The following is a 27,850-nucleotide window of genomic DNA, read 5'->3' as shown; positions in this document are numbered from 1 at the left end:
ATTGTGCTATCCACAATGCTACCAAGCTGCCCTTAAGAACAAATTAATCTACACTCCATCATTCTACCTTAATCCATGTACCTATCCAATAGCCGCTTGAAGGTCCCTAATGTTTCCGACTCAACTACTTCCACAGGCAGTGCATTCCATGCCGTCACTACTCTCTGGGTAAAGAACCTACCTCTGACATCCCCCCTATATCTTCCACCATTTACCTTAAATTTATGTCCCCTTGTAATGGTTTGTTCCACCCGGAGAAAAAGTCTCTGACTGTCTACTCTATCTATTCCCCTGATCATCGTATAAACCTCTATCAAGTCGCCCCTCATCCTTCTCCGTTCTAATGAGAAAACGCCTAGCACCCTCAACCTTTCCTCGTAAGACCTACTCTCCATTCCAGGCAACATCCTGGTAAATCTCCTTTGCACCTTTTCCAAAGCTTTCCACATCCTTCCTAAAATGAGGCGACCAGAGCTGCACACAGTACTCCAAATGTGGCCTTACCAAGGTTTTGTACAGCTGCATCATCACCTCACGGCTCTTAAATTCAATCCCTCTGCTAATGAACGCTAGCACACCATAGGCCTTCTTCACAGCTCTATCCACTTGAGTGGCAACTTTCAAAGATCTATGAACATAGACCCCAACATCTCTCTGCTCCTCTACATTGCCAAGAACCCTACCGTTAACCCTGTATTCCGCATTCATATTTGTCCTTCCAAAATGGACAACCTCACACATATCAGGGTTAAGCTCCATCTGCCACTTCTCAGCCCAGCTCTGCATCCTATCGATGTCTCTTTGCAACCGACAACAGCACTCCTCACTATCCATAACTCCACCAATCTTCGGTCTGTGACATAAAGCAGCAAATCGTCCGCATAGAGAAAGACTCTGTGTTTCACCCCCCCTCACTATACCCCGCCAGGCATTCGCTGCTCTCAGGGCGATTGCTAAGCGTTCTATGGCCAGGGCAAACAGTAATGGGGAGAGCGGGCATCCCTGCCTTGACCCCCGACATAAACTGAAGTATTCCAACCAAACTCGGTTTGTTCTTACATTTGCCACCGGGGCCCGGTACAATAACTGGACCCACTCCACAAATCCCTGCCCAAACCCAAACCTGCCTAAAATATCCCATAGATATTTCCACTCCACCCGGTCGAAAGCCTTCCCCACGCCCATGGCGACTACCACCTCCGCTGGCATCATAATTACATTAAGAAGCCATCTAACGTTGGTTGTCAGGTGCCTGCCCTTTACAAATCCTGTCCGATCCTCCCCAATTATCTCCGGGACACAATCCTCCATTCGAGTGGCCAGGACTTTTGCCAATAATTTGGCACCGACATTCAAGAGGGAAATTGGCCTCTACGATCCACAGCTCTCCGGATCCTTGTCTCACTTCAGGATGAGAGAAATTGATGCCTGTGATAATGTTGGGGGAAGTACTCCCAGCTCCTTGGATTTGTTAAAAGCCTTAACCAGGAGCGCCCCCAGTACCCCAGAGAACTTCTTATAAAATTCCACTGGGAACCCATCAGGTCCCGGGGCTTTACCCAATTGCATCGCCCCAAGTCCATCTATCACCTCCCCAAGGCCAACGGGCCTCCCAGGGCATCCACCAGCTCCTCATTTACCTTTGGGAACTCTAGCCTCCCCAGGAATTGATTCATGCCGTCCTCCCCAACTGGGGGTTCCAACTCGTGTTGCTGGCTATAAATTTCCCAGAACACTTCATTCACCGCCCCCGGGTCCGTCACCATCTTCACCCTCATATCCTTTATTTTCCCTATTTTTCTCGCCGCCTCCTGGTTCCTCAGCTGATGTGCCAGCATCCTGCGAGCTTTCTCCCCATGCTCATATATTGCCCATTTTACCCTCTGTGGTTACCCACTGTGTGCACCTGTATTAGGGGATGTAAGGTAGGACCTGCACTACAGGTTCGCCGGTAGCCCCTGCCGGCTAGCTCCGTCCACAAGGAGCCGTATAAATATGCGTGACCGCCTCCTGATCTGTCATTTCACCAGCTGCAGCAGGAAGCCACGCATCTGACTGTAATAAAGCCACAGTTGTACCCATCTGAGTCTTTCGTGCAATTGATCGTGCATCACCCTCCTCAGCTGACCCTCCGCCTTACCTATGGAAAGGAGCCCAAACTCCATTTGAAGTCTCTGACACTCCTTCAGGAGCTCCCCATTTGGAGACTCCGAATATCTCCTGTCCACCTGTAAGGTTTCTCCTACCAACCTGTCCAGCTCCGACCACTCAGTTTCACCCCTGTGGGCTCGATCGATCGAAATACATTCCCCTCTAATAACCGCTTTCAGTGTCTCTCAGATCACGCCAGCCGCAATCTCTCCTGTGTCATTGATCTTTATGTAATGTCCTCTCTCACTCACAGGTCTCCTCATCCGCTAACAGCCCTGTATCTACTCTCCACTGTGGGTGCCTGCTCGTAGGTCTATCCAGCTTGGTGTGTGATCTGAAACCACAATTGCTGAGTACTCAGTGTCCTCAATCCCTGATGACAGTGTTTTATTTAGCACAAAGAAATGTATCCTGGAGTACGTCTTATGTACATGGGAGTAGAAAGAATATTCTTTGCCCAGTGGTCTCTCAAATCTCCATGAATCCATCCCTCCCACGCGCTCCATGAACCCCCGCAGTTCCTTTGCCATTGCTGATAGTTTCGCCGACCTAGTAAGCTGTTTTATTAAGGTTATTTAATTCAGGAGGGGTCTTCTGGCAGTCTGGCATGCCCTAGGATGATGCATTAACACCCCAAGGGCACATGGTGTTTGTGAAATTTTGCAGGATCCCGCTGCGCAGCACTTACCTTACCAACCACCTGTTGACAATATTTAGAAGCTTGACCACGATGTGTCGGTAAACAAACGGTGCCGTTAACCATTCCCCTCACTGGCCTCCCATAGGTGTAACTGTAAAATATTTAAAGGGTTTAATACAGAGTAAAGCTCCCTCGACACTGTCCCCATCAAACACTCCCAGGACACATACAGCACGGGGTTAGATACAGAGTAAAGCTCCCTCTACACTCTCCCCATCAAACACTCCCAGGACAGGTACAGCACGGGGTTAGATACAGAGTAAAACTCTCTCTACACTGCCCCCATCAAACACTCCCAGGACACATACAGCACGGGGTTAGATACAGAGTAAAGCTCCCTCTACACTCTCCCCATCAAACACTCCCAGGACAGGTACAGCACGGGGTTAGATACAGAGTAAAACTCTCTCTACACTGTCCCCATCAAACACTCCCAGGACACGTACAGCACGGGGTTAGATACAGAGTAAAGCTCACTCTACACTGTCCCCATCAATCACTGCCAGGACAGGTACAGCACGGGTTAGATACAGAGTAAAACTCTCTCTCCACTGTCCCCATCAAACACTCCCAGGGCACGTACAGCACGGGGTTAGATACGATGTAAAGCTCCCTCTGCACTGTCCCCTTCAAATACTCCCAGGACAGGTACAGCACGGGGTTAGATACAGAGTAAAGCTCCCTCTACACTGTCCCCATCAAATACTCCCAGGACATGTACAGCACGGGGTTAGTGTGGTGAATGTAACATGGTAATTCACACTGTATCTTTGTACGCACAGTAGCGTTATCTGACCACTAGGGGAAGTAGCTCTGGGAATGCTCAGGAGCTTGTACAGGGCTCCACCCTTGGCTCCGCCCACGACTCCTCCCCCTTGTGCTGCTGTATAAATACCCTTGTCCAGAGTCAGCCTGCAGTTCACCGAGAGTTCATCAACGGGTAACAGGTTGGCTCTGTAGTAAGTAGATTAAAGCCTATATTCATATCGGAAACATGTGTCTGGTGAATTGATGGTTCCATCAGTTAGATACAGAGTAAAGCTCCCTCTACACTTTCCCCATCAAACACTCCCAAGACAGGTAAGGCATGGTTTGGTTATAGCTATTACCTGCCGCACACTTCGATGTGAATCGTTGGGTCGGTAATTTTGATTTTCTGGGGCAATTTCACTTTCAGTTCAGCCTTGGGAAGGACTAAATGAAAAGGAAGAACATTAATCCATGAGACACTGAGCTACTCGATTCCAAAATGTCCACTTCATAAATCACCCATCCTGGCTTCCCCTCCAACATTCTCTAGATCGGAAAAGTTCCTTGTTTACCTTCAAATCACCTTTGGCCTATTCAAATCACTGCCCACCTCTGTAACCTCCTCCAGCCCCTACAACCTTCCCTGACTCTGTGACCTCCTCCAGCCCCTAAAACCCTGGGCAAAATTCTTCCCTACCCGGCGGGGGGGTCCTGGCATAGCGGAGTGGCGCCAACCACTCCTGCGTCGGGCCACCCCAAAGGTGCGGAGAATGCTAGGCCCGTGCCGGAGTGGCTCCCGCTCCGCCGACTGGCGCCAACGGCCTTTGTCGCAATGCCGGCCAGCGTCGGGGCTGGCCGAAAGGCCTTCGCTGGCTGGCGTGATTCTGCGCATGCGCTGGAGCTTCAACGGCATGCGCGGTGGGGGGGGGTCTCTTCCGCCTCCGCCATGGTGGAGGCCGTGGCGGCGGCAGAAGAAAAAGAGTGCCCCCACGGCACTGGCCCGCCGGCCGATTGGTGGGCCCCGATCGCGGGCCAGGTCATCGTGGAGGCACCCCCCGGGGTCCGATCGCCCTGCGCCCCCCCCCCCCAGGACCCCGGGGCCCGCTTGCGCCGTCAATCCCACCGGCACAGAGGTGGTTTAAACCACGTCGGCGGGATTGGCCTGTCAGTGGCGGGACTTTGGCCCATCGCGGGCCGGAGAATCACCGCAGGGGGCCCGCGATCGGCCGGGGGGCCTGTCGACCGGCAGGGCGTGATTCCCGCTTCCGACGATTCCCGGGTGGCGGAGAATTTCAGCCACGGCGGGGACGGGATTTACGCCGGCTCCGGGCGATGCGGGAGGGTCGGAGAATTACGCCCCCTATCTCTGGTGACCACCTCCAGCCCCTAAATCCCTCCCTATCTCTGTAACCTCCTCCAGCCCCTAAAATCCTCCTTATCTCTGCAACTTCCTCGAACCCCTATGCCCCTCCCTATCTCTGTAATGTCCTCCGGACCCTATGCCCCTCCCTATCGCTGTGACCTCCTCCAGCCCCTACAACCCTCCATATCTGTGTAACCTCCTCCAGCCCCTACAACCATTCCTATCTCTGTAACCTCCTCCAGCACCTACACCCCCTCCCTATGTCTGTAACCTCCTCGCCCCTACACCCCTCCGCATGTCCATGTCAAGCAGATTCTGTACCATACTCCTGCACACTGAAGTCGTGATCCCGCTTTCCCTTGTTCTTAAGCACTTCGATCCGGTACGTTCCCTTCATCGGTTCCGGCATCAGGTCAAAGGTCAGGTCCGCGATTCCCTGTCTGGGCTCCACATCCCTCCATTGTCCAATCCGATTTCTGTCTGGGTCCTGTCACAGACATTCAACTTATATTTTGTGTCTGTCTTCACAGCAGACAATTACAAATCAGAAATAGACCATAACTGTGGGGCCAGCACATCTACAGGTTCCCCTCCATCTACCCGACTAATTACATCTGCAGAAAACTGTAAGGAATCTGTGAATGCTTGTTGACTTGACCTGATCACACATTACTTTTCTCAGCGCATTGTTGGAAATACTTTTAGAATAGATTCCAGCATTTTCCTGACTGACTGATGTCAGTCTAACTGGCTCATTGTTCCCTGTTTACTATCCCTCATTTCCTGAGAAACATTGGTACATTTGCCAACTCCCTAACTGCTAGGAATGTTCTGGGATGAAATGAATTCTGGGAAATCATGGCCAGCACATTCACTATCTCGACAGCTTTCTCATTGAGATGTCTCGGGCGTGCTCCAGCATCTCAAGAAAATTAAGGTCACTAATGTCTGAGGCGAAGAAATTATGGAAAAGGTCAAGGGGCTAATATTGGACCAATCCTGTGCCTCGAACTGCAGGCCCGTACAGCTGGCTTGAGGGTTTGACTAGAGTTGACATTGGGGTGTTGAGTTGGAGATTTATACTCACCCACACAGTGACGAGAGGATACTGGAAAAGAGAGAGAGAGAGAAAACAGGAGCACGGGTTACTGAGGAAGATCATTAACCGTCCAAACAGAGAAACAACTCACACTGGTTCTGAGCACAGGGTGCAGTGTGTGTTTCGGAGGGGGAGGGGAACACCGGGCAGAGATGGGGGAAGTGAAAGAGGGGTGGATGGGGGAGAGATCATCAGATGTATGGATGATTGGCTGGTGACACAAATTGAGGGAGGGCGGGTTGGAGAGATAGGCAAATGGATGGGCCAACCGACGATTTGATGGAAAGAGGGAGGGATGGGTGAACAATTTGATCGAGAGACGGATGTAGGAACAATTCGATGGAGGGTCGGATGGAGGGACGATTCGACGGAGGGTTCGATTGAGGGACAGACTGACGGAGGGAGGGGCGGACTGACGGAGGGCGAGTCGGAGGGTTCAATGGAGAGATGGAGGAAGGAATGGATGGAGGGACAGAGAAACGATGAGATGGAGAGACAGTGAGAGGGAAGGAGGGAGGGATGGTGGAAGGGACTGAGGGAACGAGGGAGGGACAGACGAAGGGAAAGAAGGAGGGAGGGACAGACAAGGGAGAGAAGGAGGGAGGGACGGCAGAAAGAACGGGATGGACAGATGGGTGGATGGTGGACAGACAAAATGAGGATCAGACGGATAGATGGACGGGAGAGCAGACAGACAGATGGAGGGATGGACGGAGGGACGGACAGAGGGATGGACGAAGGGGTGGATGAATAGACGGAGGTATGGATGGATGACAGATGGATAGATGGATGGACAGAGGGACAGATGGAATGAGGGATAGACAGACGGAGGGATGGATGGACCGAGGGATGGATGGATGGATGGACAGACTGATGGATGGACGGACTGATGGATGGATGGATAGACAGACGGACGGATGGATGTATGGACAGAGGGATCGTGGGACGGAGGGATGGACGAACAAATTGAGGGAAGATGGGATGGTTGGGGAGACAAATTGAGGGACAAATAGAGGGAGAGGGATGGGGAGGGATGGATCGATGGACCAATTGAAGGAGGGACAGTTGGATGGTTAATTCAAAGGGGGAACAAATTGGGAAATGAATGGGACAGATGGATAAAGGGCCTCATGGCGTTGACGACCCAGATTCAATCACGGCCCTGGGTCACTGTCCGTGTGGAGTTTGCACATTCTCCCAGTGTCTGCATGTATCTCACCCCCACAACCCAAAGATGTGCCGCATAGGTGGAGTGGCCACGCTAAATTGCCCCTTAATTGAAAAAATTACAAAAATAAATAAATAAAAATGTAAAAAAGAAACTATAAGCATGTTCTTTTACAGGGTGGCATGATGGCACAGTGGTTAGCACTGCTGCCTCACAGATACATGTTCAATTCCAGCCTCGTGTGACTCTGTGTGGAGTTTGCATGTTCTCCCCGTGTCTGCGTGGGTTTCCTCCGGGTGCTCCGGTTTCTTCCCACAGTCCAAAGATGTACAGGTTAGGTGGATTGGCCAGGAAAACTTGCCCCTTAGTGTCTAAAAGGGGTGGGGTTACTGGGTTACGGGGATATGGTGGAGGCTTGGGCTTAAGTAGGGTGCTCTTTCCAAGAGCTGGTACAGACTCGATGGGCCGAATAGCCTCCTTCTGCATTGTAAATTCTATGATTCGATGGTGGAAGGACGGAGGGAGGGACGGAGAAAGGGACGGATGGAGGAAGGGAGCAAGGGACAAATCGACAGATGGATGAATGGAGGGATAGAAGATTGGATGAAGGGATAATGGAGAGTTGGATGCACAGGTTGAGAGATGGGTGGAGGGAACGATGGAGGGATGAATAGAGAAATTGGTGGCAAGATGAGTGCATTGAATGGAAACATGAATGGAGCGATGGGGGGAGTGATGCATGGATAGATAGACGGATGGAGAGATTAATGGATGGAGTGCTGAATGGAGGAATAGAGGGGTGGAGGGGTAGATGTGGTGACAAATGGAGAGACGGAGAGTTGGATGGAGAGATTAATGAATGGAATGACGAGTGGGAGGAGGGATAGATGGAGGGAGCGCGGATGGATGTTTCTCACCTTTTCCTGAATGGGGAAGAAGTTCTCATTCAAGGTCACAATCCTGAACTTCACTGAAAGACAAAGGAAGATGCATAGTAAGATCCCAAACCCTGAGACCCTCCCTGCCATCACCTATCGGAGATCACAATCCGGAGCCCTGAAGAACAGTTTCCAGATGCATTAATTCTCCATGGACACACACACACAGATCAATCTCTGGCCCCTAATACTCTCAGATCCCATAGGAATGGTGTTCCAGTTCGTCTCCTCACCGGCCTGGCTCTCAATTTATACTTGGTCACAGTCGGGAGAGGCAGGAAGTGAACCTGGAATTGGCAAAGGTTTCAGCTGGTTATCAAACAAGGCCAGCATTTATTACCCATCCCTAATTTCCCTTTGAGAAGGTGGTGGTGAGTCGCCATCTTGAACCACAGGAGTCCCAGGTGGTGTGGGTTCACCTACAGCACTGTGTGACAAGTGTAGAAATTGTAATATGTTATATTTTATATTTGTGACAGTAAAATTAAAATTATTAAAATGATTAAAAACCCTGGTTTAAAATACATACGGCAGTGTGCATCTTAAAGCTGCAATTAAAAAGTCGGTTGGTTTAGCACAGGGCTAAATCGCTGGCTTTGAAAGCAGACCAAGGCAGGCAAGCCGCACGGTAAAATTCCCGTACCAGTCTCCCCAAACAGGCGCCGGAACGTGGCAACTAGGGATTTTCACAGTAACTTCATTTTGGAGCCTACTTGTGACAATAAGCGATTTTCATTTCAAGAAGTAGTAAAAGATAAGCTAACCACGGTTTCAAACCCTTTACTTGTTGACAGAGAGATGGCGAACGGGATATAGTTATGATTGCTGGAGATTCCCTGGACTGTGCATCGGGGGTGGAGGGAGTGAATGTTTGTGGTCAGTGTGTCGATCAAGATGGACTGCTTTGTCCTGGATAGCGTCGGGCTTCTCGAGCATTGTTGGGAGCTGCACTCCTCCAGGCAAGTGGAGAGTATCCCATCACACTACCGTCTTGGGTCCTTGTAGATGGCGGACAGGCTTTGAGGGAGTCAGGAGGTGAGTTACTCACTGCAGAATTCCCAGCCTCTGACCTGCTCTGGTAGCCACAGTATTTATATGACTGGATTCTGTTCAGTTTCTGGTCACTGGTAACTCCCCAGGATGTTGATCGTGAGGGATTCAGCGATGGCACTGAACAGGAGGAGCGTTGGTGAGAGGGTGAGACCCTCTCTTATTGGGTGATAGGAAAACTGGAATCTTTTCTAGTGACGGACCTTATCCTGATTAGTAGAAGGGCCTTTTCAATGAACACAGTGCACAAACTCACTTCCAGTTTGACCTATCTCACAGGCTCCAGGCTTACCTGTCTGACCAGGTTTATAAACAGCTTTGTCAGTCTGGATGAATGTCAGCGAATCGTATCTCTTCAAAACCACCCTCTTTGTCTCATTGATGGAAATGTTTCCTCCTGATCCTCTCACAGTGACCGCGATGAGGGTGCTACAGTCACTGTCCAACTCCTTGCATTCAATCTACAGAGAAAACACATGCCATAACATTAGAGAAGAGGAATAGGAGGAGTCCATTCAGCTCCTCTCCAGCCTGCTGCACAAAATCAGGAGGCTCATTCAGCTGTTCTCCAGCCTCTTACACAAGAACTGGACGCCCATTCAGCTCCTCTCGAGCTTGTTACAGGAACAGGAGGCCCATTCAGCTCCTCTCGAGCTTGTTACAGGAACAGGAGGCCCATTCAGCTCCTCTCAAGCTTGCTACAGGAACAGGAGGAGTCCATTCGGAACCTCTCCAGCCTGTTACACATGAAATCGATTCCCTCTACCCAAACTTCTAATCACTTCAAACCACCTCAATCCGATCTCTCCTCAATCTCCTACACCCAAAGAGTGTTCATGCCCAGTCTGAACAGCTCATTCTCGTGATTTACCCTTTTAGTCCACAGATCCTTGTGGTGAATCCTCACTTCATCTTCTCCTGGACCATCAGACCACCCTGCCTGCTGGTCTGCTCTCTGGAGCTGAACATTGTTCACTCACAAGAGCCTAACTCAGATCATGATCTGTCAAATATCTAACTTCAATTAGATTTCTAGCAAGCTGGAGATAAAAGCCAACACTTTAAAAGAAAAGTCTTAACCTCTCACCAAACCAATGGGTTTTATCATCAGAGAATCATAGAATTTACAGTGCAGAAGGAGGCCATTCGGCCCATTAAGTCTGCACTGGCCTTTGGAAAGAGCACCCCACTTAAGCCCACACCTCCACCTTATCTCCGTAACCCAACCGAACATTTTTAGACACAAAGGGGCTAGTTAGCATGGCCAATCCTCCCAACCTGCACATCTTTGGACTGTGGGAGGAAACCGGAGCACCCGGAGGAAACCCAAACAGACAAGGGGAGATCATACAGACTCCGCACAGACAGTGACCCAAGCCGAGAATTGAACCTGGGACCTTGTAGCTGTGAAGCAACAGTGCTAACCACTGTGCTACCGTGCCGCCCATATAATATAATTTATAATAACTGGATTGAGAAAGTGCAGCTGGAGATAGGTGGTGTGAGTAACTTGAGGTAAAGTCCACTGAATGGCACGTTTAGCAGGGTGTTTGTCGGTGACTGCAGCGGCAAGAAGTATCTCGCTATTCAACTGCAGTTTGCCGTTTGGTTTGACCTCGGGCAGATCCTCTCTGTTGAGGGTCCGCTTAGAGGGATTTACCTGCTGGTGAGCCCAGCATAAAAGGATCCTCACACATTGGGGCGCCATTTTGGAAGGCTGCCACCCACCCCAGTCTTCAGCCACCCCCTCACACCCCCAGCTTGGGAGAGCCTTTGGGAACCCCCTCCCTCACTCCCCACTCTAGGTGGAGAGGCCCCACGGACTCGATGTAAGCCAGAGCCAACCTGGCATTGGTGCCAGTGTGATAGTGCCAATGGGGCCGGGGTGTCAGAAGAAGAGCCAGGGAGCCAACCCTGCCATTTGCCTGATCACCCGGGACTCTCCAATGCCCTTTGAGACCCCCCTCTCCCACAAATGGTGGCGATCCACCTCGTGCACGTTTGTGTGGACCAGTGCTAACCGGCGCCCTGGCGAGGTCTCGCAGGTGCAGCCGTTGAGTCCTGGGCACCAGATGATCCGGCAAATGTATATTTAATTGAACCGTGCGGCTCATTTAATGATGCTAATCTGGACCGTGCCCAGTAAGGAGAAGAAACCGATTGCGACGTCTCGCGACGTTCGTTGAATCTTGTGAGATGTTTTGAGCATCGCAGATCTCGCGAGAGAACACTGGTGAGATGCAACAATCTCATGCTGACACCAAGACAGTGCGAGGGGATCACACTCACACACAGTGAATGACATTGAAAGGGGAAGACTGCAGCCCCCCCTCTCTGCACAACATCTTATAGGCGGTACACATGGCTACAACTATGCGTCGGTGGTGGAGGGGGTAAACATTTGTGGTTATCATGTCGATCAAGCGGGGCTGTTTTGTCCTGGATGGTGTTAAGCTTCTTGAGTGCTGTTTGGAGCTGCACTCATCGAGGCAAGTGGACTGTGTCTCAGTACACTCCGGACTTGTGCCTTGTAGATGGTGGAAAGGCTTTGGGGGGGGGGGAGTCGGGAGGTGAGTTACTCTCCACAGGATTCCCAGCCTCTGACCTGCTCCTGCAGCCACATTATTTATATTGCTGGGTTTAGTTCAGTTTGTGGTCAATGGTAATCCCCAGAATGCTGATCGTGGGGATTCAGTGATGATAATGCCATTGAATGTCAAGGGGTGATGGTTAGATTCTCTCTTATTGGAGATGATCATTGCTTGGCACTTGTCTGCCAATAGGTTTGGGGACATGAAGAATCCAAAATGTTTGGGCGGGTGGTGGCATATTATTAGGGTGTTTGGGGAAATTGGTGGTTGAAGGATGACAATGCTGAGGAAGTCTAGAGTGTGAGAGTGATATGGATGGAGACACAGAGATTGGGTAAAAGGTATACTGAAGCATTAACAAGACACAAGCCCATGAAATGGTTGAGGTATCAGAAACTTACAGTGAAGGTGAAGCAATTATATCCTGTATTGGTCAGGAGCTCCTGCTGTAAGAGAGTACTGTTGGTCACTTCATTCTCAATGGTCAGTGTGAGGGGAGAGGACTCAGTGGTTGACAGGATCAGAACACAAACATTCTCCAGTGTATCTGTGCGTAACTCGGCAGGAATCAGAACCACATAGTGACTGGAAACAAAGGAGACGCAATGTCAACAGCGGAATGGATCATAGAAAACAACCCACACCCCAAAAATGTGAGAAAGATCCACACCGCCAACCCGCCAAAAACTGAGAGAATGATCCACATCCCCTGTCCCAAACTGTGAGAATGATCCACACCCGCTGTCCCAAACTGAGAATGATCCATATCCCCGGTCCCAAACTGTGCGAATGGTCCACATCCCCTGTCCCAAACTGTGAGAATGATCCACATCCCCTGTCCCAAACTGAGAATGATCCACATCCCCTGTCCCAAACTGTGCGAATGGTCCACATCCCCTGTCCCAAACTGTGAGAATGATCCACATCCCCTGTCCCAAACTGTGAGAATGATCCACATCCCCTGTCCCAAACTGTGAGAATGATCCACATCCCCTGTCCCAAACTGTGAGAATGATCCACATCCCCTGTCCCAAACTGTGAGAATGATCCACATCCCCTCTCCCAAACTGTGAGAATGATCCACATCCCCTGTCCCCAAACTGTGAGAATGATCCACATCCCCGTCCCAAACTGTGAGAATGATCCACATCCCCTGTCCCAAACTGTGAGAATGATCCACATCCCCTGTCCCAAACTGTGAGAATGATCCACATCCCCTGTCCCAAACTGTGAGAATGATCCACATCCCCTGTCCCAAACTGTGAGAATGATCCACATCCCCTGTCCCAAACTGTGAGAATGATCCACATCCCCTGTCCCAAACTGTGAGAATGATCCACATCCCCTGTCCCAAACTGTGAGAATGATCCACATCCCCTGTCCCAAACTGTGAGAATGATCCACATCCCCTGTCCCAAACTGTGAGAATGATCCACATCCCCTGTCCCAAACTGTGAGAATGATCCACATCCCCTGTCCCAAACTGTGAGAATGATCCACATCCCCTGTCCCAAACTGTGAGAATGATCCACATCCCCTGTCCCAAACTGTGAGAATGATCCACATCCCCTGTCCCAAACTGTGAGAATGATCCACATCCCCTGTCCCAAACTGTGAGAATGATCCACATCCCCTGTCCCAAACTGTGAGAATGATCCACATCCCCTGTCCCAAACTGTGAGAATGATCCACATCCCCTGTCCCAAACTGAGAATGATCCACATCCCCTGTCCCCAAACTGTGAGAATGATCCACATCCCCTGTCCCAAACTGTGAGAATGATCCACATCCCCTGTCCCAAACTGAGAATGATCCACATCCCCTGTCCCAAACTGTGAGAATGATCCACATCCCCTGTCCCAAACTGTGAGAATGATCCACATCCCCTGTCCCAAACTGTGAGAATGATCCACATCCCCTGTCCCAAACTGTGAGAATGATCCACATCCCCTGTCCCAAACTGTGAGAATGATCCACATCCCCTGTCCCAAACTGTGAGAATGATCCACATCCCCTGTCCCAAACTGGGGAATGATCCACATCCCCTGTCCCAAACTGTGAGAATGGTCCACATCCCCTGTCCCAAACTGTGAGAATGATCCACATCCCCTGTCCCAAACTTGAGAATGATCCACATCCCCTGTCCCAAACTGTGAGAATGATCCACATCCCTGTCCCAAACTGTGAGAATGATCCACATCCCCTGTCCCAAACTGTGAGAATGATCCACATCCCCTGTCCCAAACTGTGAGAATGATCCACATCCCCTGTCCCAAACTGTGAGAATGATCCACATCCCCTGTCCCAAACTGTGAGAATGATCCACATCCCCTGTCCCAAACTGTGAGAATGATCCACATCCCCTGTCCCAAACTGTGAGAATGATCCACATCCCCTGTCCCAAACTGTGAGAATGATCCACATCCCCTGTCCCAAACTGTGAGAATGATCCACATCCCCTGTCCCAAACTGTGAGAATGATCCACATCCCCTGTCCCAAACTGTGAGAATGATCCACATCCCCTGTCCCAAACTGTGAGAATGATCCACATCCCCTGTCCCAAACTGTGAGAATGATCCACATCCCCTGTCCCAAACTGTGAGAATGATCCACATCCCCTGTCCCAAACTGTGAGAATGATCCACATCCCCTGTCCCAAACTGTGAGAATGATCCACATCCCCTGTCCCAAACTGTGAGAATGATCCACATCCCCTGTCCCAAACTGTGAGAATGATCCACATCCCCTGTCCCCAAACTGTGAGAATGATCCACATCCCCTGTCCCAAACTGTGAGAATGATCCACATCCCCTGTCCCAAACTGTGAGAATGATCCACATCCCCGTCCCAAACGTGAGAATGATCCACATCCCCTGTCCCCAAACTGTGAGAATGATCCACATCCCCGTCCCAAACTGTGAGAATGATCCACATCCCCTGTCCCAAACTGTGAGAATGATCCACATCCCCGTCCCCAAACTGTGAGAATGATCCACATCCCCTGTCCCAAACTGTGAGAATGATCCACATCCCCGTCCCAAACTGTGAGAATGATCCACATCCCCTGTCCCAAACTGTGAGAATGATCCACATCCCCTGTCCCCAAACTGGAATTATCCACATCCCCCTGTCCCAACTGTGAGAATGATCCACATCCCCTGTCCCCAAACTGTGAGAATGATCCACATCCCCTGTCCCAAACTGTGAGAATGATCCACATCCCCCTGTCCCAAACTGTGAGAATGATCACATCCCCCTGTCCCAAACTGAGAATGATCCACATCCCCTGTCCCAAACTGAGAATGATCCACATCCCCTGTCCCAAACTGAGAATGATCCACATCCCCTGTCCCCAAACTGTGAGAATGATCCACATCCCCTGTCCCAAACTGTGAGAATGATCCACATCCCCTGTCCCAGACTGAGAATGATCCACATCCCCTGTCCCAAACTGTGAGAATGATCCACATCCCCTGTCCCAAACTGAGAATGATCCACATCCCCTGTCCCAAACTGTGAGAATGATCCACATCCCCTGTCCCAAAACTGAGAATGATCCACATCCCCTGTCCCAAACTGTCGAGGAATGATCCACATCCCTGTCCCAAACTTGAGAATGATCCACATCCCCTGTCCCAAACTGTGAGAATGATCCACATCCCCTGTCCCAAACTGAGAATGATCCACATCCCCTGTCCCAAACTGTGAGAATGATCCACATCCCCTGTCCCAAACTGAGAATGATCCACATCCCCTGTCCCAAACTGTGAGAATGATCCACATCCCCTGTCCCAAACTGAGAATGATCCACATCCCCTGTCCCCAAACTGTGAGAATGATCCACATCCCCTGTCCCAAACTGAGAATGATCCACATCCCCTGTCCCCAAACTGTGAGAATGATCCACATCCCCTGTCCCAAACTGAGAATAATCCACATCCCCTGTCCCCAAACTGTGAGAATGATCCACATCCCCTGTCCCCAAACTGTGAGAATGATCCACATCCCCTGTCCCCAAACTGTGAGAATGATCCACATCCCCTGTCCCCAAACTGTGAGAATGATCCACATCCCCTGTCCCCAAACTGTGAGAATGATCCACATCCCCTGTCCCAGGCTGAGAGAATGATCCACACTCCCAGTCCCAAATCGAGAATGATCCACATCCCCTGTCCCAAATCGAGAATGATCCACATCCCCTGTCCCAAACTGTGAGAATGATCCACATCCGATCCCAATCTGAGAACGATCCACATCCCCTGTTCCCAAACTGAGGGAATGATCCACATCCCCTGTCCCCAAACCGAGAATGAGACACATCCCCTATCCCCAAACCGAGAATGATCCACATCCCCTGTCCCAAACTTATTTTAAAAATTATTTTTATTCAAATTTTTGTCAAAAACATGATTTGTGCACAACCGTATGCAACAATTAACAGAATAAAATAAATGTTAACCGTATATACAAAGAAAAGAACAATACAACATAACGATTCCGCCCCCGGGGTGCTTCTGCTGCTGACCTTTACTTCTCTCCTAGAAAGTCGAGGAACGGCTGCCACCTCCGAGAGAACCCCAGCATTGATCCCCTCAAGGTGAACTTTATTTTCTCAAGACTGAGAAACCCAGCCATGTCACTAACCCAGGTCTCTACTCTCGGGGGCTTCGAGTCGCTCCACATTAAAAGGCTCCATCTTTCGGCTACCAGAGAGGCAAAGGCCAGAACGTCGGCCTCTTTCACTCCCTGAACTCCCGGATCGTCTGACACACCAAAGATCGCTATCTCTGGACTCGGCACCACCCACATGTCTAAGATCTTTGACATTGCCTTTGCAAAACCCTGCCAGAATCCCTTAAGAGCTGGGCATGCCCAGAACATATGGACATGATCTGCAGGGCTTCCCACACACCTCGCACATTTATCCTTAACCCCAAAGAGCTTGCTCATCCTGGTTGGCGTCATGTGCGCCCGGTGGACCACCTTAAACTGGATTAAACTAAGTCTAGCACATGATGAAGAGGAATTGATGCTATTTAGGGCGTCCACCCACAGGCCCGCATCCAGCTCCCCACCTAGCTCCTCCTCCCATTTGCCCTTAAGCTCCTCGACAGGGGCTTCCTCTGCCTCCTGAAGTTCCCGGTAGATGTCTGAAACCTTTCCCTCCCCTCCCCAGCTGCCAGAGGCCACTTTATCCTGTATCCTGCGTGGGGGTAGCAGCGGATATGATACCACCTGTTTTTTCAGAAAGGTGTGTACCTGAAGGTATCTGAAAGCGTTTCCAGGGGGCAAACTGAATTTCTCCTCCAGCGCTTTCAGGCTGGGGAAGATCCCTCATCCTTTTAATGCCTGCCCTGTGCCAGCTTTGAAACCCTCCGTCTATCTTGCCCGGGACAAATCTGTGATTGTTGCGTATCGGGGTCCAGACAGAGGCTCCCTCCACCCCCGTGTCTTCTCCACCGACCCCAGATCTTTAATGCTGCCACCACCTCCGGACTAGAGGAGTAGCGGGTCGGCGAGAATGGCAGAGGTGCCGTTACAAGTGCCCCTAGAATGGTACCTTTACATGGGGCCGCCTCTAACTGCTCCCACATCGACTCTTCCCCCAATGCCCATTGCCTAATCATGGCTACGTTAGCTGCCCATAGTAGCTGCAAAAGTTCAGCATCGCCAGCCCGCACCACCCCCTCCCCCACATCCCCCCGACTGCGCTCTAGGTGCAGCCTCTACTCGCGGGGTCTTATTTGCCCATACGAATCCCGAGATGATCTTGAACACCCGCTTAAAGAAGGACTTAGGGATGAAGATGGAAAGGCACTGGAAGACGAACAGAAATCTGGGGAGGACCGTCATCTTAATGGTCTGCACCTTTCCCGCTAGAGATAGCGGGAGCATGTCCCACCTTTTGAAGTCTCGCTCCATCTGCTCTACCAGCCGAGATAGATTAAGCTTGTGGAGGGCATTCTACTTTCGAGCCACCTGTATCCCTAGGTACCGAAAGCTCTCGACCAACTTCAGCGGAAGCTCTCCCAGTTCCTTTTCCTGCCCCTTAGCTTGGGTCACGAACATCTCGCTTTTCTTCTCGTTTAGCTTGTACCCCGAGAAATTGCCAAAGTCCCTCAGAATCTGCATGACCTCCCCCATCCCATCTATTGGGTCCGACGTGTACAGGAGCAGGTCATCAGCATAAAGCGAGGCCCAATGTTCCTCCCCCCCCCACCGCCAAACCAACCCCCGGCAGTTCTTTGAAGTCCGCAGCGCTATAGCCAGCGGCTCTATCGCAAGGGCGAATAACGGGGAGAGGGGGCACTCCTGCCTCGTCCCCCAGTGGAGCCTAAAGTATTCCGACCTCACCCTGTTCTTGCACACACTTGCCACTGGGGCCTGGTAGAGTAGCTGGACCCAACCTATGAACCCCTCACCGATTCCGAACCTTCTTAGCGCTTCCCACAGATACTCCCATTCCACCCGGTCAAAGGCTTTCTCCACGTCCATTGCCGCCACCATTTCTGCCTCCCCTCCCTCTGAGGGCATAATGATGATGTTTAGGAGCCTCCGTCCATTTGAGTTCAATTGCCTGCCCTTGACGAAGCCTGCCTGACCCTCCCCTATCACCCCAGGGACACAGTCCTCAATGCTAGCAACTAAGATCTTGGCCAACAGTTTGGCGTCTACATTCAGGAGCCATATCGGTCTATAAGAGCCACACTGTAGCGGATCTTTCTCTCGTTTGTGGATGAATGAAATCAAAGCATGTAACATTGTTGGGGGGAGGGTCCCTCTCTCTTTGGCCTCATTAAAGGTCCTTAGTAGGAGAGGGCACAGCAGTTCCAAACATTTCTTGTAGAATTCTACATGGTAGCCATCCGGCCCCGGGGCTTTGCCTGACTGCATGTTCCCTGAACCCTTTACCATCTCCTCTAGCTCTATCGGGGCCCCCAGTTCCTCCACCAGATCCTCTTCCACCTTTGGGAACCTCAGTCGGTCCATGAATTGCTTCATCACCTCCCCCCCTCAGCGGGGGCTCTGACTCATACAATTTACCGTAGAATGTCCTAAAGACTTTTTTCGCCCCCTCTGGGTCTATGAGCGGGTTGCCCTCTGTGGTAAATTATACTGCATTGTAATTCACACTGTATTGCATTGCATTATATTGTGTCCTTGTGGGCTCTGTATGCGAGCCGTTGCGCGGCTCTGCCCATAGGGGGAGATGAGGAGCTTGTACAGGGCTTCACCCATGGCCCCTCCCACAACCGGAAGTATAAAGTGCTGCAGCCGTAAGCCTGCTCTCAGTTCCTCTGGTCGCAGGCAGGCTCAATTGTAAGACTATTAAAACCACAGTTTACTTCCAATCGTGTCTCTAGTGAATTGATGGTCACATCACCCATACATCACATTATCCCGTACTTCCCCAATTTCCCTGGCCGTCCCCCTCTTGCGAAGTTGGTGCACCAGCATTCTACTTGCTTTCTCCCCGTACACTTAGACAGCCCCTTTGGCCTTCCTCAGCTGTGCTACCGCCTTCCCAGTGGTCAGCAGGTCGAATTCCGCCTGCAGCCTCCGGCGCTCTTTCAGTAGCCCCATCTCGGGGGTCTCCGCGTAGCTCCTGTCTACTCTTGAGTATCTCCCCGACTAGCCTTTCTCCATCCGCTCTTTCTTTCTTCTCTCTATGGGACCTGATAGAGATCAACTCTCCTCTGATAACTGCCTTCAGCGTGGAGGCCGCTACCTCCCCCGTATCATTAGTTTCCAGGTAATTCTTGATGTTCGTCCTTATCCGCCCACAACCTCGTCATCTGCCAGCAGCCCACATCTAGCCTCCATAGTGGGGGCTGACCTCTCTCCCCCCCAAGACGCAAATCCACCCAGTGTGGAGAATGATCAGAGACTGCAATGGCCGAGTATTCTGTCCCCTCCACCCTAGGGATTAACGCCCTGCTCATCACAAAGAAATCTATACGGGAGTAGACTTTGTGGACATGGGAAAAGAAAGACAACTCCTTCGCCCCCGGTCGGGCGAATCTCCACAGGTCCCCACCCTCAGTTCTTTAGCCGCCGCTGGTCGCTTCCCCGACCTGGGGTTTGACTGATCCAGTACAGGGTCTATATCTGTGTTAAAGTCACCCCCCCCTCCATAATCGGATTGTGTGAGTCTAAGTCTGGAATTTTACCCAGCGTGCGTCTCATAAATTCTACGTCGTCCCAGTTCGAGGTGTAAAAGTTCACTAGCACCACCTGAGTCCCCTGCAGTTTCCCGCTGACCATTATGTATTTACCCCCCTTGTCCGCTACAATATTCCCTGCCTTAAAAGCCACCCGCTTGATGACCAGGATTGCTACTCTACCCCTGTCCCAAACTGTGAGAATGAGCCACATCCCCTGTCCCAAACTGTGAGAATGATCCACGTCCTCTGTCCCCAAACTGTGAAAATGATTGAAGGGGAGAGTTTGTGAGGAGTGAAGAGGAAGAGAGTGTGAGGGTGACGAGGAAGAGAGTGTGAGGGGTGAAGAAGAGTTTGTGAGGGGTGAAGAGAAGAGAGTGACGGTGAAGAGGAAGAGTGTGAGGGTGAATAGGAAGAGAGTGTGAGGGGTGAAGAAGAAGAGAATGTGAGGGGTGAAGAAGAAGAGTGAGGGGTGAAGAAGAGTGAGGGGTGAAGAAGAAGAGTGTGAGGGTGAAGAGGAAGAGTATGTGAGGGCTGAAAGGGATGAGTTTGTGAGGGTGGTGAAGAGGAAGATAGTGTGAGGGTGAAGAGGTAGAGTGTAAGTGGTGAAGAGTAAGAGAGTGAGAGGTGAAGAGGTAGAGTGTGTGGGTGGTGAAGAGGATGGGTTTGTGAGGATGAAGAGGAAGAGTGAGGGGTGAGGAAGTAAAGTTTGTGAGGGGTGAAGACGAAGACAGTGTGAAGAGGAAGAGTTTGTGTGTTTGAAGAGGAAGAGGGTGAGGGTGAAGAGGAAGAGAGTGAGGGGTGAAGAGGAAGAGAGTGTGAGGGGTGAAGAAGAAGAGAATGTGAGGGGTGAAGAAGATGAGTGAGGGGTGAAGAAGAAGAGTGTGAAGAGGAAGAGTTTGTGTGTTTGAGGAGGAAGAGGGTGAGGGTGAAGAGGAAGAGAGTGAGGGGTGAAGAGGAAGAGAGTGTGAGGGGTGAAGAAGAAGAGTGAGGGGTGAAGAAGAAGAGAGTGTGAGGGGTGAAGAGGATGAGTGTGTGAGGACTGAAGGGGATGAGTTTGTGAAGGTGAAGAGGACGTATGTGAGGATGAAGAGGAGAGTGAGGACTGAAGAGGAAGTGAGGGGTGAAGACGAAGGCAGTGTGAAGAGGAAAGTTTGTGTGTTTGAAGAGGAAAAGGGTGAGGGTGAAGAGGAAGAGAGTGAGGGGTGAAGAAGAAGAGTGAGGGGTGAAGAAGAAGAGAGTGTGAGGGCTGAAGAAGAAGAGAGTGTGAGGGCTGAAGGGGATGATTTGTGAACGTGAAGAGGACATATGTGAGGATGAAGAGGAGAGTGAGGAGTGAAGAGGAAGAGTGAGGGGTGAAGATGAAGAGTGTGAAGGTTGAAGAGGAAGAGAGTGTGAGGGGTGAAGCCGAAGAGTTTGTGAGGGGTGAAGACAAAGACAGTGTGACGAGAAGAGGTTGTGAGTGTGAAGAGAAAGAGAGTGGGAGGCGAAGAGGAAGAGTGTGAGGGTGAAGACAAAGACAGTGTGAAGAGAAGAGGTTGTGAGTGTGAAGAGAGAGTGGGAGGTGAAGAGGAAGAGTGTGAGGGTGAAGACAAAGACAGTGTGAAGAGAAGAGGTTGTGAGTGTGAAGAGAGAGTTGGAGGTGACGAGGAAGGGTGTGTGAGGGGTGAAGAGGAAGAGTGTGAGTGGTGATGAGGAAGAGTGAGGGGTGAAGAGGAAGAGTGTGAGTGGTGAAGAGGAAGAGAGTGAGGGATGAAGAGGAAGAGAGTGTGAGGGTGAAGAGGAAGAGAGTGTGAGGGTGAAGAAGAGAGTGTGAGAGTGGAGGAAGAGAGTGAGGGTTGAAGAGGTAGAGTGTGTGAGTGGTGAAGAGGAAGATAGTGTGAGGAGTGAAGAGGTAGAGTGTGGGTGGTGAAGAGGAAGAGAGTGAGAGTGAAGAGGCAGAGTGTGTGGGTGGTGAAGAGGATGGGTTTGTGAGGATAAAGAGGAAGAGTGAGGGGTGAGGAAGTAAAGTTTGTGAGGTGTGAAGGTGAAGACAGTGTGAAGAGGAAGAGTTTGTGTGTTTGAAGAGGAAGAGGGTGAGGGTGAAGAGGAAGAGAGTGAGGGGTGAAGAGGAAGCGAGTGTGAGGGGTGAAGAAGAGAATGTGAGGGGTGAAGAAGAGTGAGGGGTGAAGAAGAGTGGGGGTGAAGAAGAGAGTGTGAGGGGTGAAGACAAAGACAGTGTGAAGAGAAGAGGTTGTGAGTGTGAAGAGGAAGAGTGAGGGTGAAGAGGAAGAGTGTGAGGGATGAAGAGCAAGAGAGTGAGGGATGAAGAGGAAGAGGTGTGAGGGTGAAGAGGAAGAGTGAGGGTGAAGAGGAAGAGTGTGAGGGATGAAGAGGAAGAGAGTGTGAGGGTGAAGAGAAAGAGAGTGTGAGAGTGGAGGAAGAGAGTGAGGGGTGAAGAGGTAGAGTGTGTGAGTGGTGAAGAGGAAGAGAGTGAGAGGTGAAGAGGCAGAGTGTGTGGGTGGTGAAGAGGATGGGTTTGTGAGGATGAAGAGGAAGAGTGAGGGGTGAGGAAGTAAAGTTTGTGAGGGGTGAAGACGAAGACAGTGTGAAGAGGAAGAGTTTGTGAGTTTGAAGAGGGTGAGGGTGAAGAGGAAGAGAGTGAGGGGTGATGAGGAAGAGAGTGAGAGGTGATGAGGAAGAGAGTGTGAGAGTGGAGGAAGAGAGTGTGAGGGTGAAGAGGTAGAGTGTGAGTGGTGAAGAGGAAGAGTGTGAGAGGTGAAGAGGTAGAGTGTTTGGGTGGTGAAGAGGATGGGTTTGTGAGGATGAAGAGGAAGAGTGAGGGGTGAGGAAGTAAGGTTTATGAGGGGTGAAGACGAAGACAGTGTGAAGAGGAAGAGTGTGTGTGTTTGAAGAGGAAGAGGGTGAGGGTGAAGAGAAAGAGAGTGAGGGGTGAAGAGGAAGCGAGTGTGAGGGGTGAAGAAGAGAATGTGAGGGGTGAAGAGGAAGAGAGTGAGGGTGATGAAGAAGAGTTTGTGAGGATGAAGAGGAAGAGTGTGAGGGGTGAAGAGGAAGAGAGGATGAATAGGAATTGTTTCTGAGAGACAAAGTGCGACGGTGAAGAGGAAGTATGTGAGGATGAGAGTGAGGAGTGAAGAGGAAGAGTGTGAGGGGTGAAGCAGATGAGTGTGAAGAGGAAGAGTTTGAAGGTGAAGAGGAAGTGAGTGAGGGGTGAAGAGGAAGAGTTTGTGAGAGTGAAGATGAAAAGAGTGTGAGCGTAATGAGGAAGTGTGTGTGAGGAGTAAAGAGAAAGAAAGTGTTGAAGGGTGATGGGGAAGAGATGTGAGGGTGAAGAGGAAGAGAGTGCGAGGGGTGAAGATGAAGTATTTGTGAAGGTGAACTGGAAGAGTGTGTGACGGTGAAGAGGAAGCGTGTGTGAAGGTTGAAGAGGAAGATAGTGCGAAGGGGTGAAGAAGAGTTTGTGAGGGGTTAAGATGAAGACAGTGTGAAGAGGAAGAGGTTGTGAGTGTGAAGAGGAAGCGTGTGTGAGGGGTGAAGAGGAAGAGTGTGGGGGTGAAGAGGAAGAATGTGAGGGATGAAGAGGAAGGAGTGTGAGAGGTGAAGAGGAAGAGTGAGGGGTGAAGAGGACGGGTGTGAGGGGTGAGGAAGAAGAGTTTGTGAGGGTGAAGAGGAAGAGAGTGTAAGGGGTGAAGAGGAAGTATGTGTGAGGGTGATGAGGAAGAGCAAAGGTGGAAGAGTGTGTGAGTGAAGAGCAAGAGAGTGTGAGGATGAAGAGAAAGAGTCAGGGGTGAAGAGAGAGTGTGAGGGTGAAGATAAAGGGAGTGTGAGGGCTGAAGAGTAAGTGAGTGAAGGTGAAGAGGAAGAAAGTGAGGGGTGATAAGGAATAGAGTGTGAGAGTGAAGAGGATGAGTGTGAGGGGTGAAGAGGATGAGTGTGAGGGGTGAAGAGAAAGTGTCTGAGGGGCGAAGAGGAAGAGTGTGTGAGGGATGAAGATGAAGAGAGTGAGGGTGAAGAGGAAGAATGTGAGGGTGAAGAGGATGAGTGTGAGGAGTGAAGAGGAAGGGTTTGTGAGGGCTGAAGAAGCTGTGTGAGGATGAAGAGGAAGAGAGTGAGGAGTGAAGAGGAAGAGTGTGAGGGTTGAAGATGATGAGTGTGAAGAGGAAGAGTTTGAAGGTGAAGAGGAAGTGAGTGTGAGGGGTGAAGATGAAGAGTATGTGAGGGTGAAGATGAAAATAGTGTGAGGGGTGAAGAAGAAGTATTTGTGTAGGTGAAGAGGAAGAGTGCGTGATGGTTGAAGAGGAAGAGAGTGCAAGGGGTGAAGGAGAGTTTGTGAGGGGTGAAGAAGAAGTAAGTGAGGAGTGAAGAGGAGCGTGTGAAGGTGAAGAGAAAGTGTGAGGGTGAAGAGGAAGAGAATGTGAGGGTGAAGAGGAAGAGAGCATGTGAGGGTGAAGAGGAAGAGAATGTGAGGGTTTAGAGGAAGAGTGAGGGTGAAGAGGAAGAGTGTGAGGGTGAAGAGGGAGAGAGTGTGAGGGTGAAGAGCAAGAGTGAGGGTGAAGAGAAGAGTGTGAGGGTGAAGAGGGAGAGAATGTGAGGGTGAAGAGCAAGAGTGAGGGTGAAGAGGATGAGTGTGAGGGGTGAAGAGAAAGTGTCTGAGGGGTGAAGAGGAAGAGTGTGTGAGGGATGAAGATGAAGAGAGTGAGGGTGAAGAGGAAGAATGTGAGGGTGAAGAGGATGAGTGTGAGGAGTGAAGAGGAAGGGTTTGTGAGGGCTGACGAGGCTGTGTGAGGTTGAAGAGGGAGAGAGTGTGAGGGTTAAGAGGGAGAGAGTTAGGATGAAGAGGAAGAGACTGAGGAGGTGAAGAGGAAGAGTATATGCGCGGTGAAGAGGAAGAGTGTGTGAGGGTGCTGTGAAAGCATGTGAGGGTTGAAGAGGGAGAGTGTGAGGGTTGAAGAGGAAGAGTATGAGCGGTGAAGAGGAAGAGTGTGTGAGGGTTAAGTGAAGAGTGAGGGTTGAAGAGGGAGAGTGTGAGGGTTGAAGAGGAAGAGTGTGTGAGGGTGAAGAGGAAGAGAGTATGTGAGGGTGAAGAGAAAGAGAGTATGTGAGGGTGAAGAGGAAGAGAGTGTGAGGGTTTAGAGGAAGAGTGAGGGTGAAGAGGAAGAGAGTGTGAGGGGTGGAGAGGAACAGAGTGTGAGGGGCGAAGCAGAAGAGTGTGAGGGCAAAGAAGAAGAGTTGAGGGTGAAGAGGAAGAGTGTGTGTTGTGTGCGAGAGGGGGTTGGGCTTTGTCCTTTAGTTCCTGGGGTTTGGTTCTGATAAAGGAGCTGAGGGCAGATTCCCCCAGTAACTGTTACTCTGCCTGTGACAGAAAGTGTTGTGTGGATAATATCCATGAGGATGGATTAATGAAGCAACACTGATCATATTGAAGAGAGAGACTGTGAGTGTAGTTCAGGGACTGGGCAGACGAGGGTTTGATTCAATCAGTTCATTGTCCCACCTCACTGTGCATCTACCTCTTGACTCTGAGTGTCAGCAGGTTCGTCATGCAGAGAGCTGACGCTGAGCAAACACACTCCACCTTTTCCAGTTGAAGAGTTGCCGTGTCAGAGATTGTGGCCGTTGGGTCAAGGTTTTCGAAGGAATCGATAAGGCCAACGTTACTAAGACTGACCCGGGACTATGGCCTGGAATATTCTCATTGCAAGTGACGTGGGAGACATGGTTTGGAAATCCATTGACAGTGAGAACACAAGGAATCTCAAATCAAATTAATCCCACTCTCCTCACTCCCCACACTCTTTAATATCCCACCCTGTCTAATCCGACTCCCCCCTCACTTTCCACACCATTTAATATCCCACCAGTCCAATCCCACTTCTTCCCTCACTCCCCGCACTATTTAATATCCCACCCAGTGTAATCCCACTCTCCCCCTCACTTCCCACACCTTTTAATATCCCTCCCAGTATAATCCCAATCTTCCCCCTCACTCCACGCACCCTTTAATATACCCTCAAATCTAATCCCACTCTCCCCCCTCACTAATATCCCCCCAAATCTAATCCCACTCTTCTCCCCTCACTAATATCCCCCGAAATCTAATCCCACTCTCCCCCCTCACTCCCCACACCTTTTAATATCTCCCCCAATATAATCCCACCATCTCCCTCACTCCTTGCGACCAATGATCCTCCGTTTGACTGGGGCTAGCAGCAAGGCAACGAAGAGCACTTGGCTCTAGCTGCCGATACAGCCCGGAGAATTGCCGGGCCTGTGCCGCCCATGCGCACTCTGCCGGCTGGCAATGGCCGCACCGGGAAACATCGTGTTGGATGCTCGTGGACACGGCCTACCAAATAGTACCCACCCCTTTGGCCAGTACCCCCCCCCCCCCCCCCCCCCACCACCACAGTGCACCCAGCCCCTGGCAAAGTCAAAGTCCCCCGTTCTCGCGGATCGGACTTCGGCCAACTGTGGTGGTGCTGGACTGAGTTCGCAGCCGCCACGCCGAGTTCCCGATGGATTAGACCACACTCGACCAACGCTGTTGGGAACTTGGCCGGTCGGGGATGGAGCATCGGGGGGGTGAGCCTCAGGCAACGTCCTGATGCCGTTGATACAGCACACGCTTTGGGGTGGCATCCCCAATTTAGTCGTAAATGGGGATTCTGCGGCTGATCGCTGAACGCGATTTTGCCATCGGAGACCGGAGAATCCCACCCAACATGTGGAGAGAGGGGAGAGAGAGAATTGGAAGAATGGGATTAAACTGGTTGGTTATTAATAGATGCAGGGCATGATAGGGAGAGTGGGATCAGACTGGATAGGATATTAAAGCCATTTTTTCTGTCGTAAAACGCCACGTAAAACGTGGGGACATAGTCTAAAAATCGGAGAATCCAGCCCGTTGTCTCTCCCCTCCATCTCTCTCTCCCCCCATATTATATCCGATATTCACATTCTTGCTATCGTTGCCCTGACACTGTCTCCCCCCGAGTATCTCTCCCCCCCCCCCGTGTCTCCCTCTCTTTCTCCCTGAGTGTCTCCCCCCCCCCCCCCCAGTATCTCTCTCTCCTCAGTCACTCTCTCCCCAGTCTCGATCTCTCTGAGCCCCCCTGCCCCTCCCCCCACCCCGTTTCTCTCTCTCCCCACTCCCTCCATACCCAGTACTCACCTTCTTGCTCTCACTACTGTGAGCATGAGGCAGTCGAGAATTCCCCAAGCCTGCATGTTACTGTTCTCTGTGTCCCTCAGTCTCTCTCTCTCTCTCTGCCCTCAGTCTCTCTCTCTCACCCTCCTGCTCCCTCACTTTCTTCCCAGTGTTTTTTTCCCAGTCTCTCTCTACCCAGTCTCTCTCACTCTCATCCCCACTCCCCTCTCTCTTTTTCTCTCTCACTCTCTCCCTCCATACCCAGTACTCACCTTCTTGCTCTCACTGCTGTGAGCATGAGGCAGGCGAGAATTCCCCAAGCCTGCATGTTGCTGCTCCTCTCCCTGAGCCCCCGACAGACTAAGCTTCTAAACCCCTGAACACCCCCTGTTAAAGCAGTTTGACAACGTCACCGGACAACATTTCAACATCAGCTCTGAGCCCACTCAGTAAACACTAAGATCCTCCTGTTTACAGAACGCAAAATCAGGTCACTGTTTAACTTGCCAACAAGAGAGAGTGGGTGTGAGAGAGATAGAAGAACTGAGAGAGAGAAGGTAGGCGGGGAGTGGGGGTTGAGAGAGAGAAGGAGGCAGGGCGAGAAGGAATTAGAGTTGGGGGAGAGACGGGGAGGCAGGATAAGAGGGAAATAAAGGGTGGTAGGGCGAGAGAGGGAGGCAGGGCGAGAGGGAAATACAGGGAGGGAGAGAGGGAAATAGAGGGAGGGAGA

At 51.0% G+C, this 27,850-nt stretch overlaps 1 protein-coding gene across 1 annotated transcript in view; it reads right to left on the bottom strand.

The window, feature by feature from the left end:
- LOC119951034 (pregnancy zone protein-like) overlaps positions 1 to 27,523 on the bottom strand; it is a 151,126-nt gene extending 123,603 nt beyond the window's left edge. Inside the window, exons 1-8 of the mRNA XM_038774068.1 lie at positions 27,393 to 27,523; positions 12,212 to 12,395; positions 9,512 to 9,680; positions 8,149 to 8,201; positions 6,052 to 6,072; positions 5,286 to 5,451; positions 3,961 to 4,045; positions 2,840 to 2,942 (exon numbers count right to left, since the gene is read on the bottom strand). Of these exons, the coding sequence (XP_038629996.1) occupies positions 2,840 to 2,942; positions 3,961 to 4,045; positions 5,286 to 5,451; positions 6,052 to 6,072; positions 8,149 to 8,201; positions 9,512 to 9,680; positions 12,212 to 12,395; positions 27,393 to 27,448 (837 nt within the window). The 5' untranslated portion in view covers positions 27,449 to 27,523. The remainder of the gene's footprint in view (positions 1 to 2,839; positions 2,943 to 3,960; positions 4,046 to 5,285; positions 5,452 to 6,051; positions 6,073 to 8,148; positions 8,202 to 9,511; positions 9,681 to 12,211; positions 12,396 to 27,392) is intronic.
- Positions 27,524 to 27,850: the final 327 nt, after the last annotated feature.

Source organism: Scyliorhinus canicula, chromosome 16 (assembly GCF_902713615.1).
Source record: "Scyliorhinus canicula chromosome 16, sScyCan1.1, whole genome shotgun sequence".
NCBI classification, from domain to species: Eukaryota; Metazoa; Chordata; class Chondrichthyes; order Carcharhiniformes; family Scyliorhinidae; genus Scyliorhinus; species Scyliorhinus canicula.
This window is presented reverse-complemented; position numbering and strand designations above follow the sequence as displayed.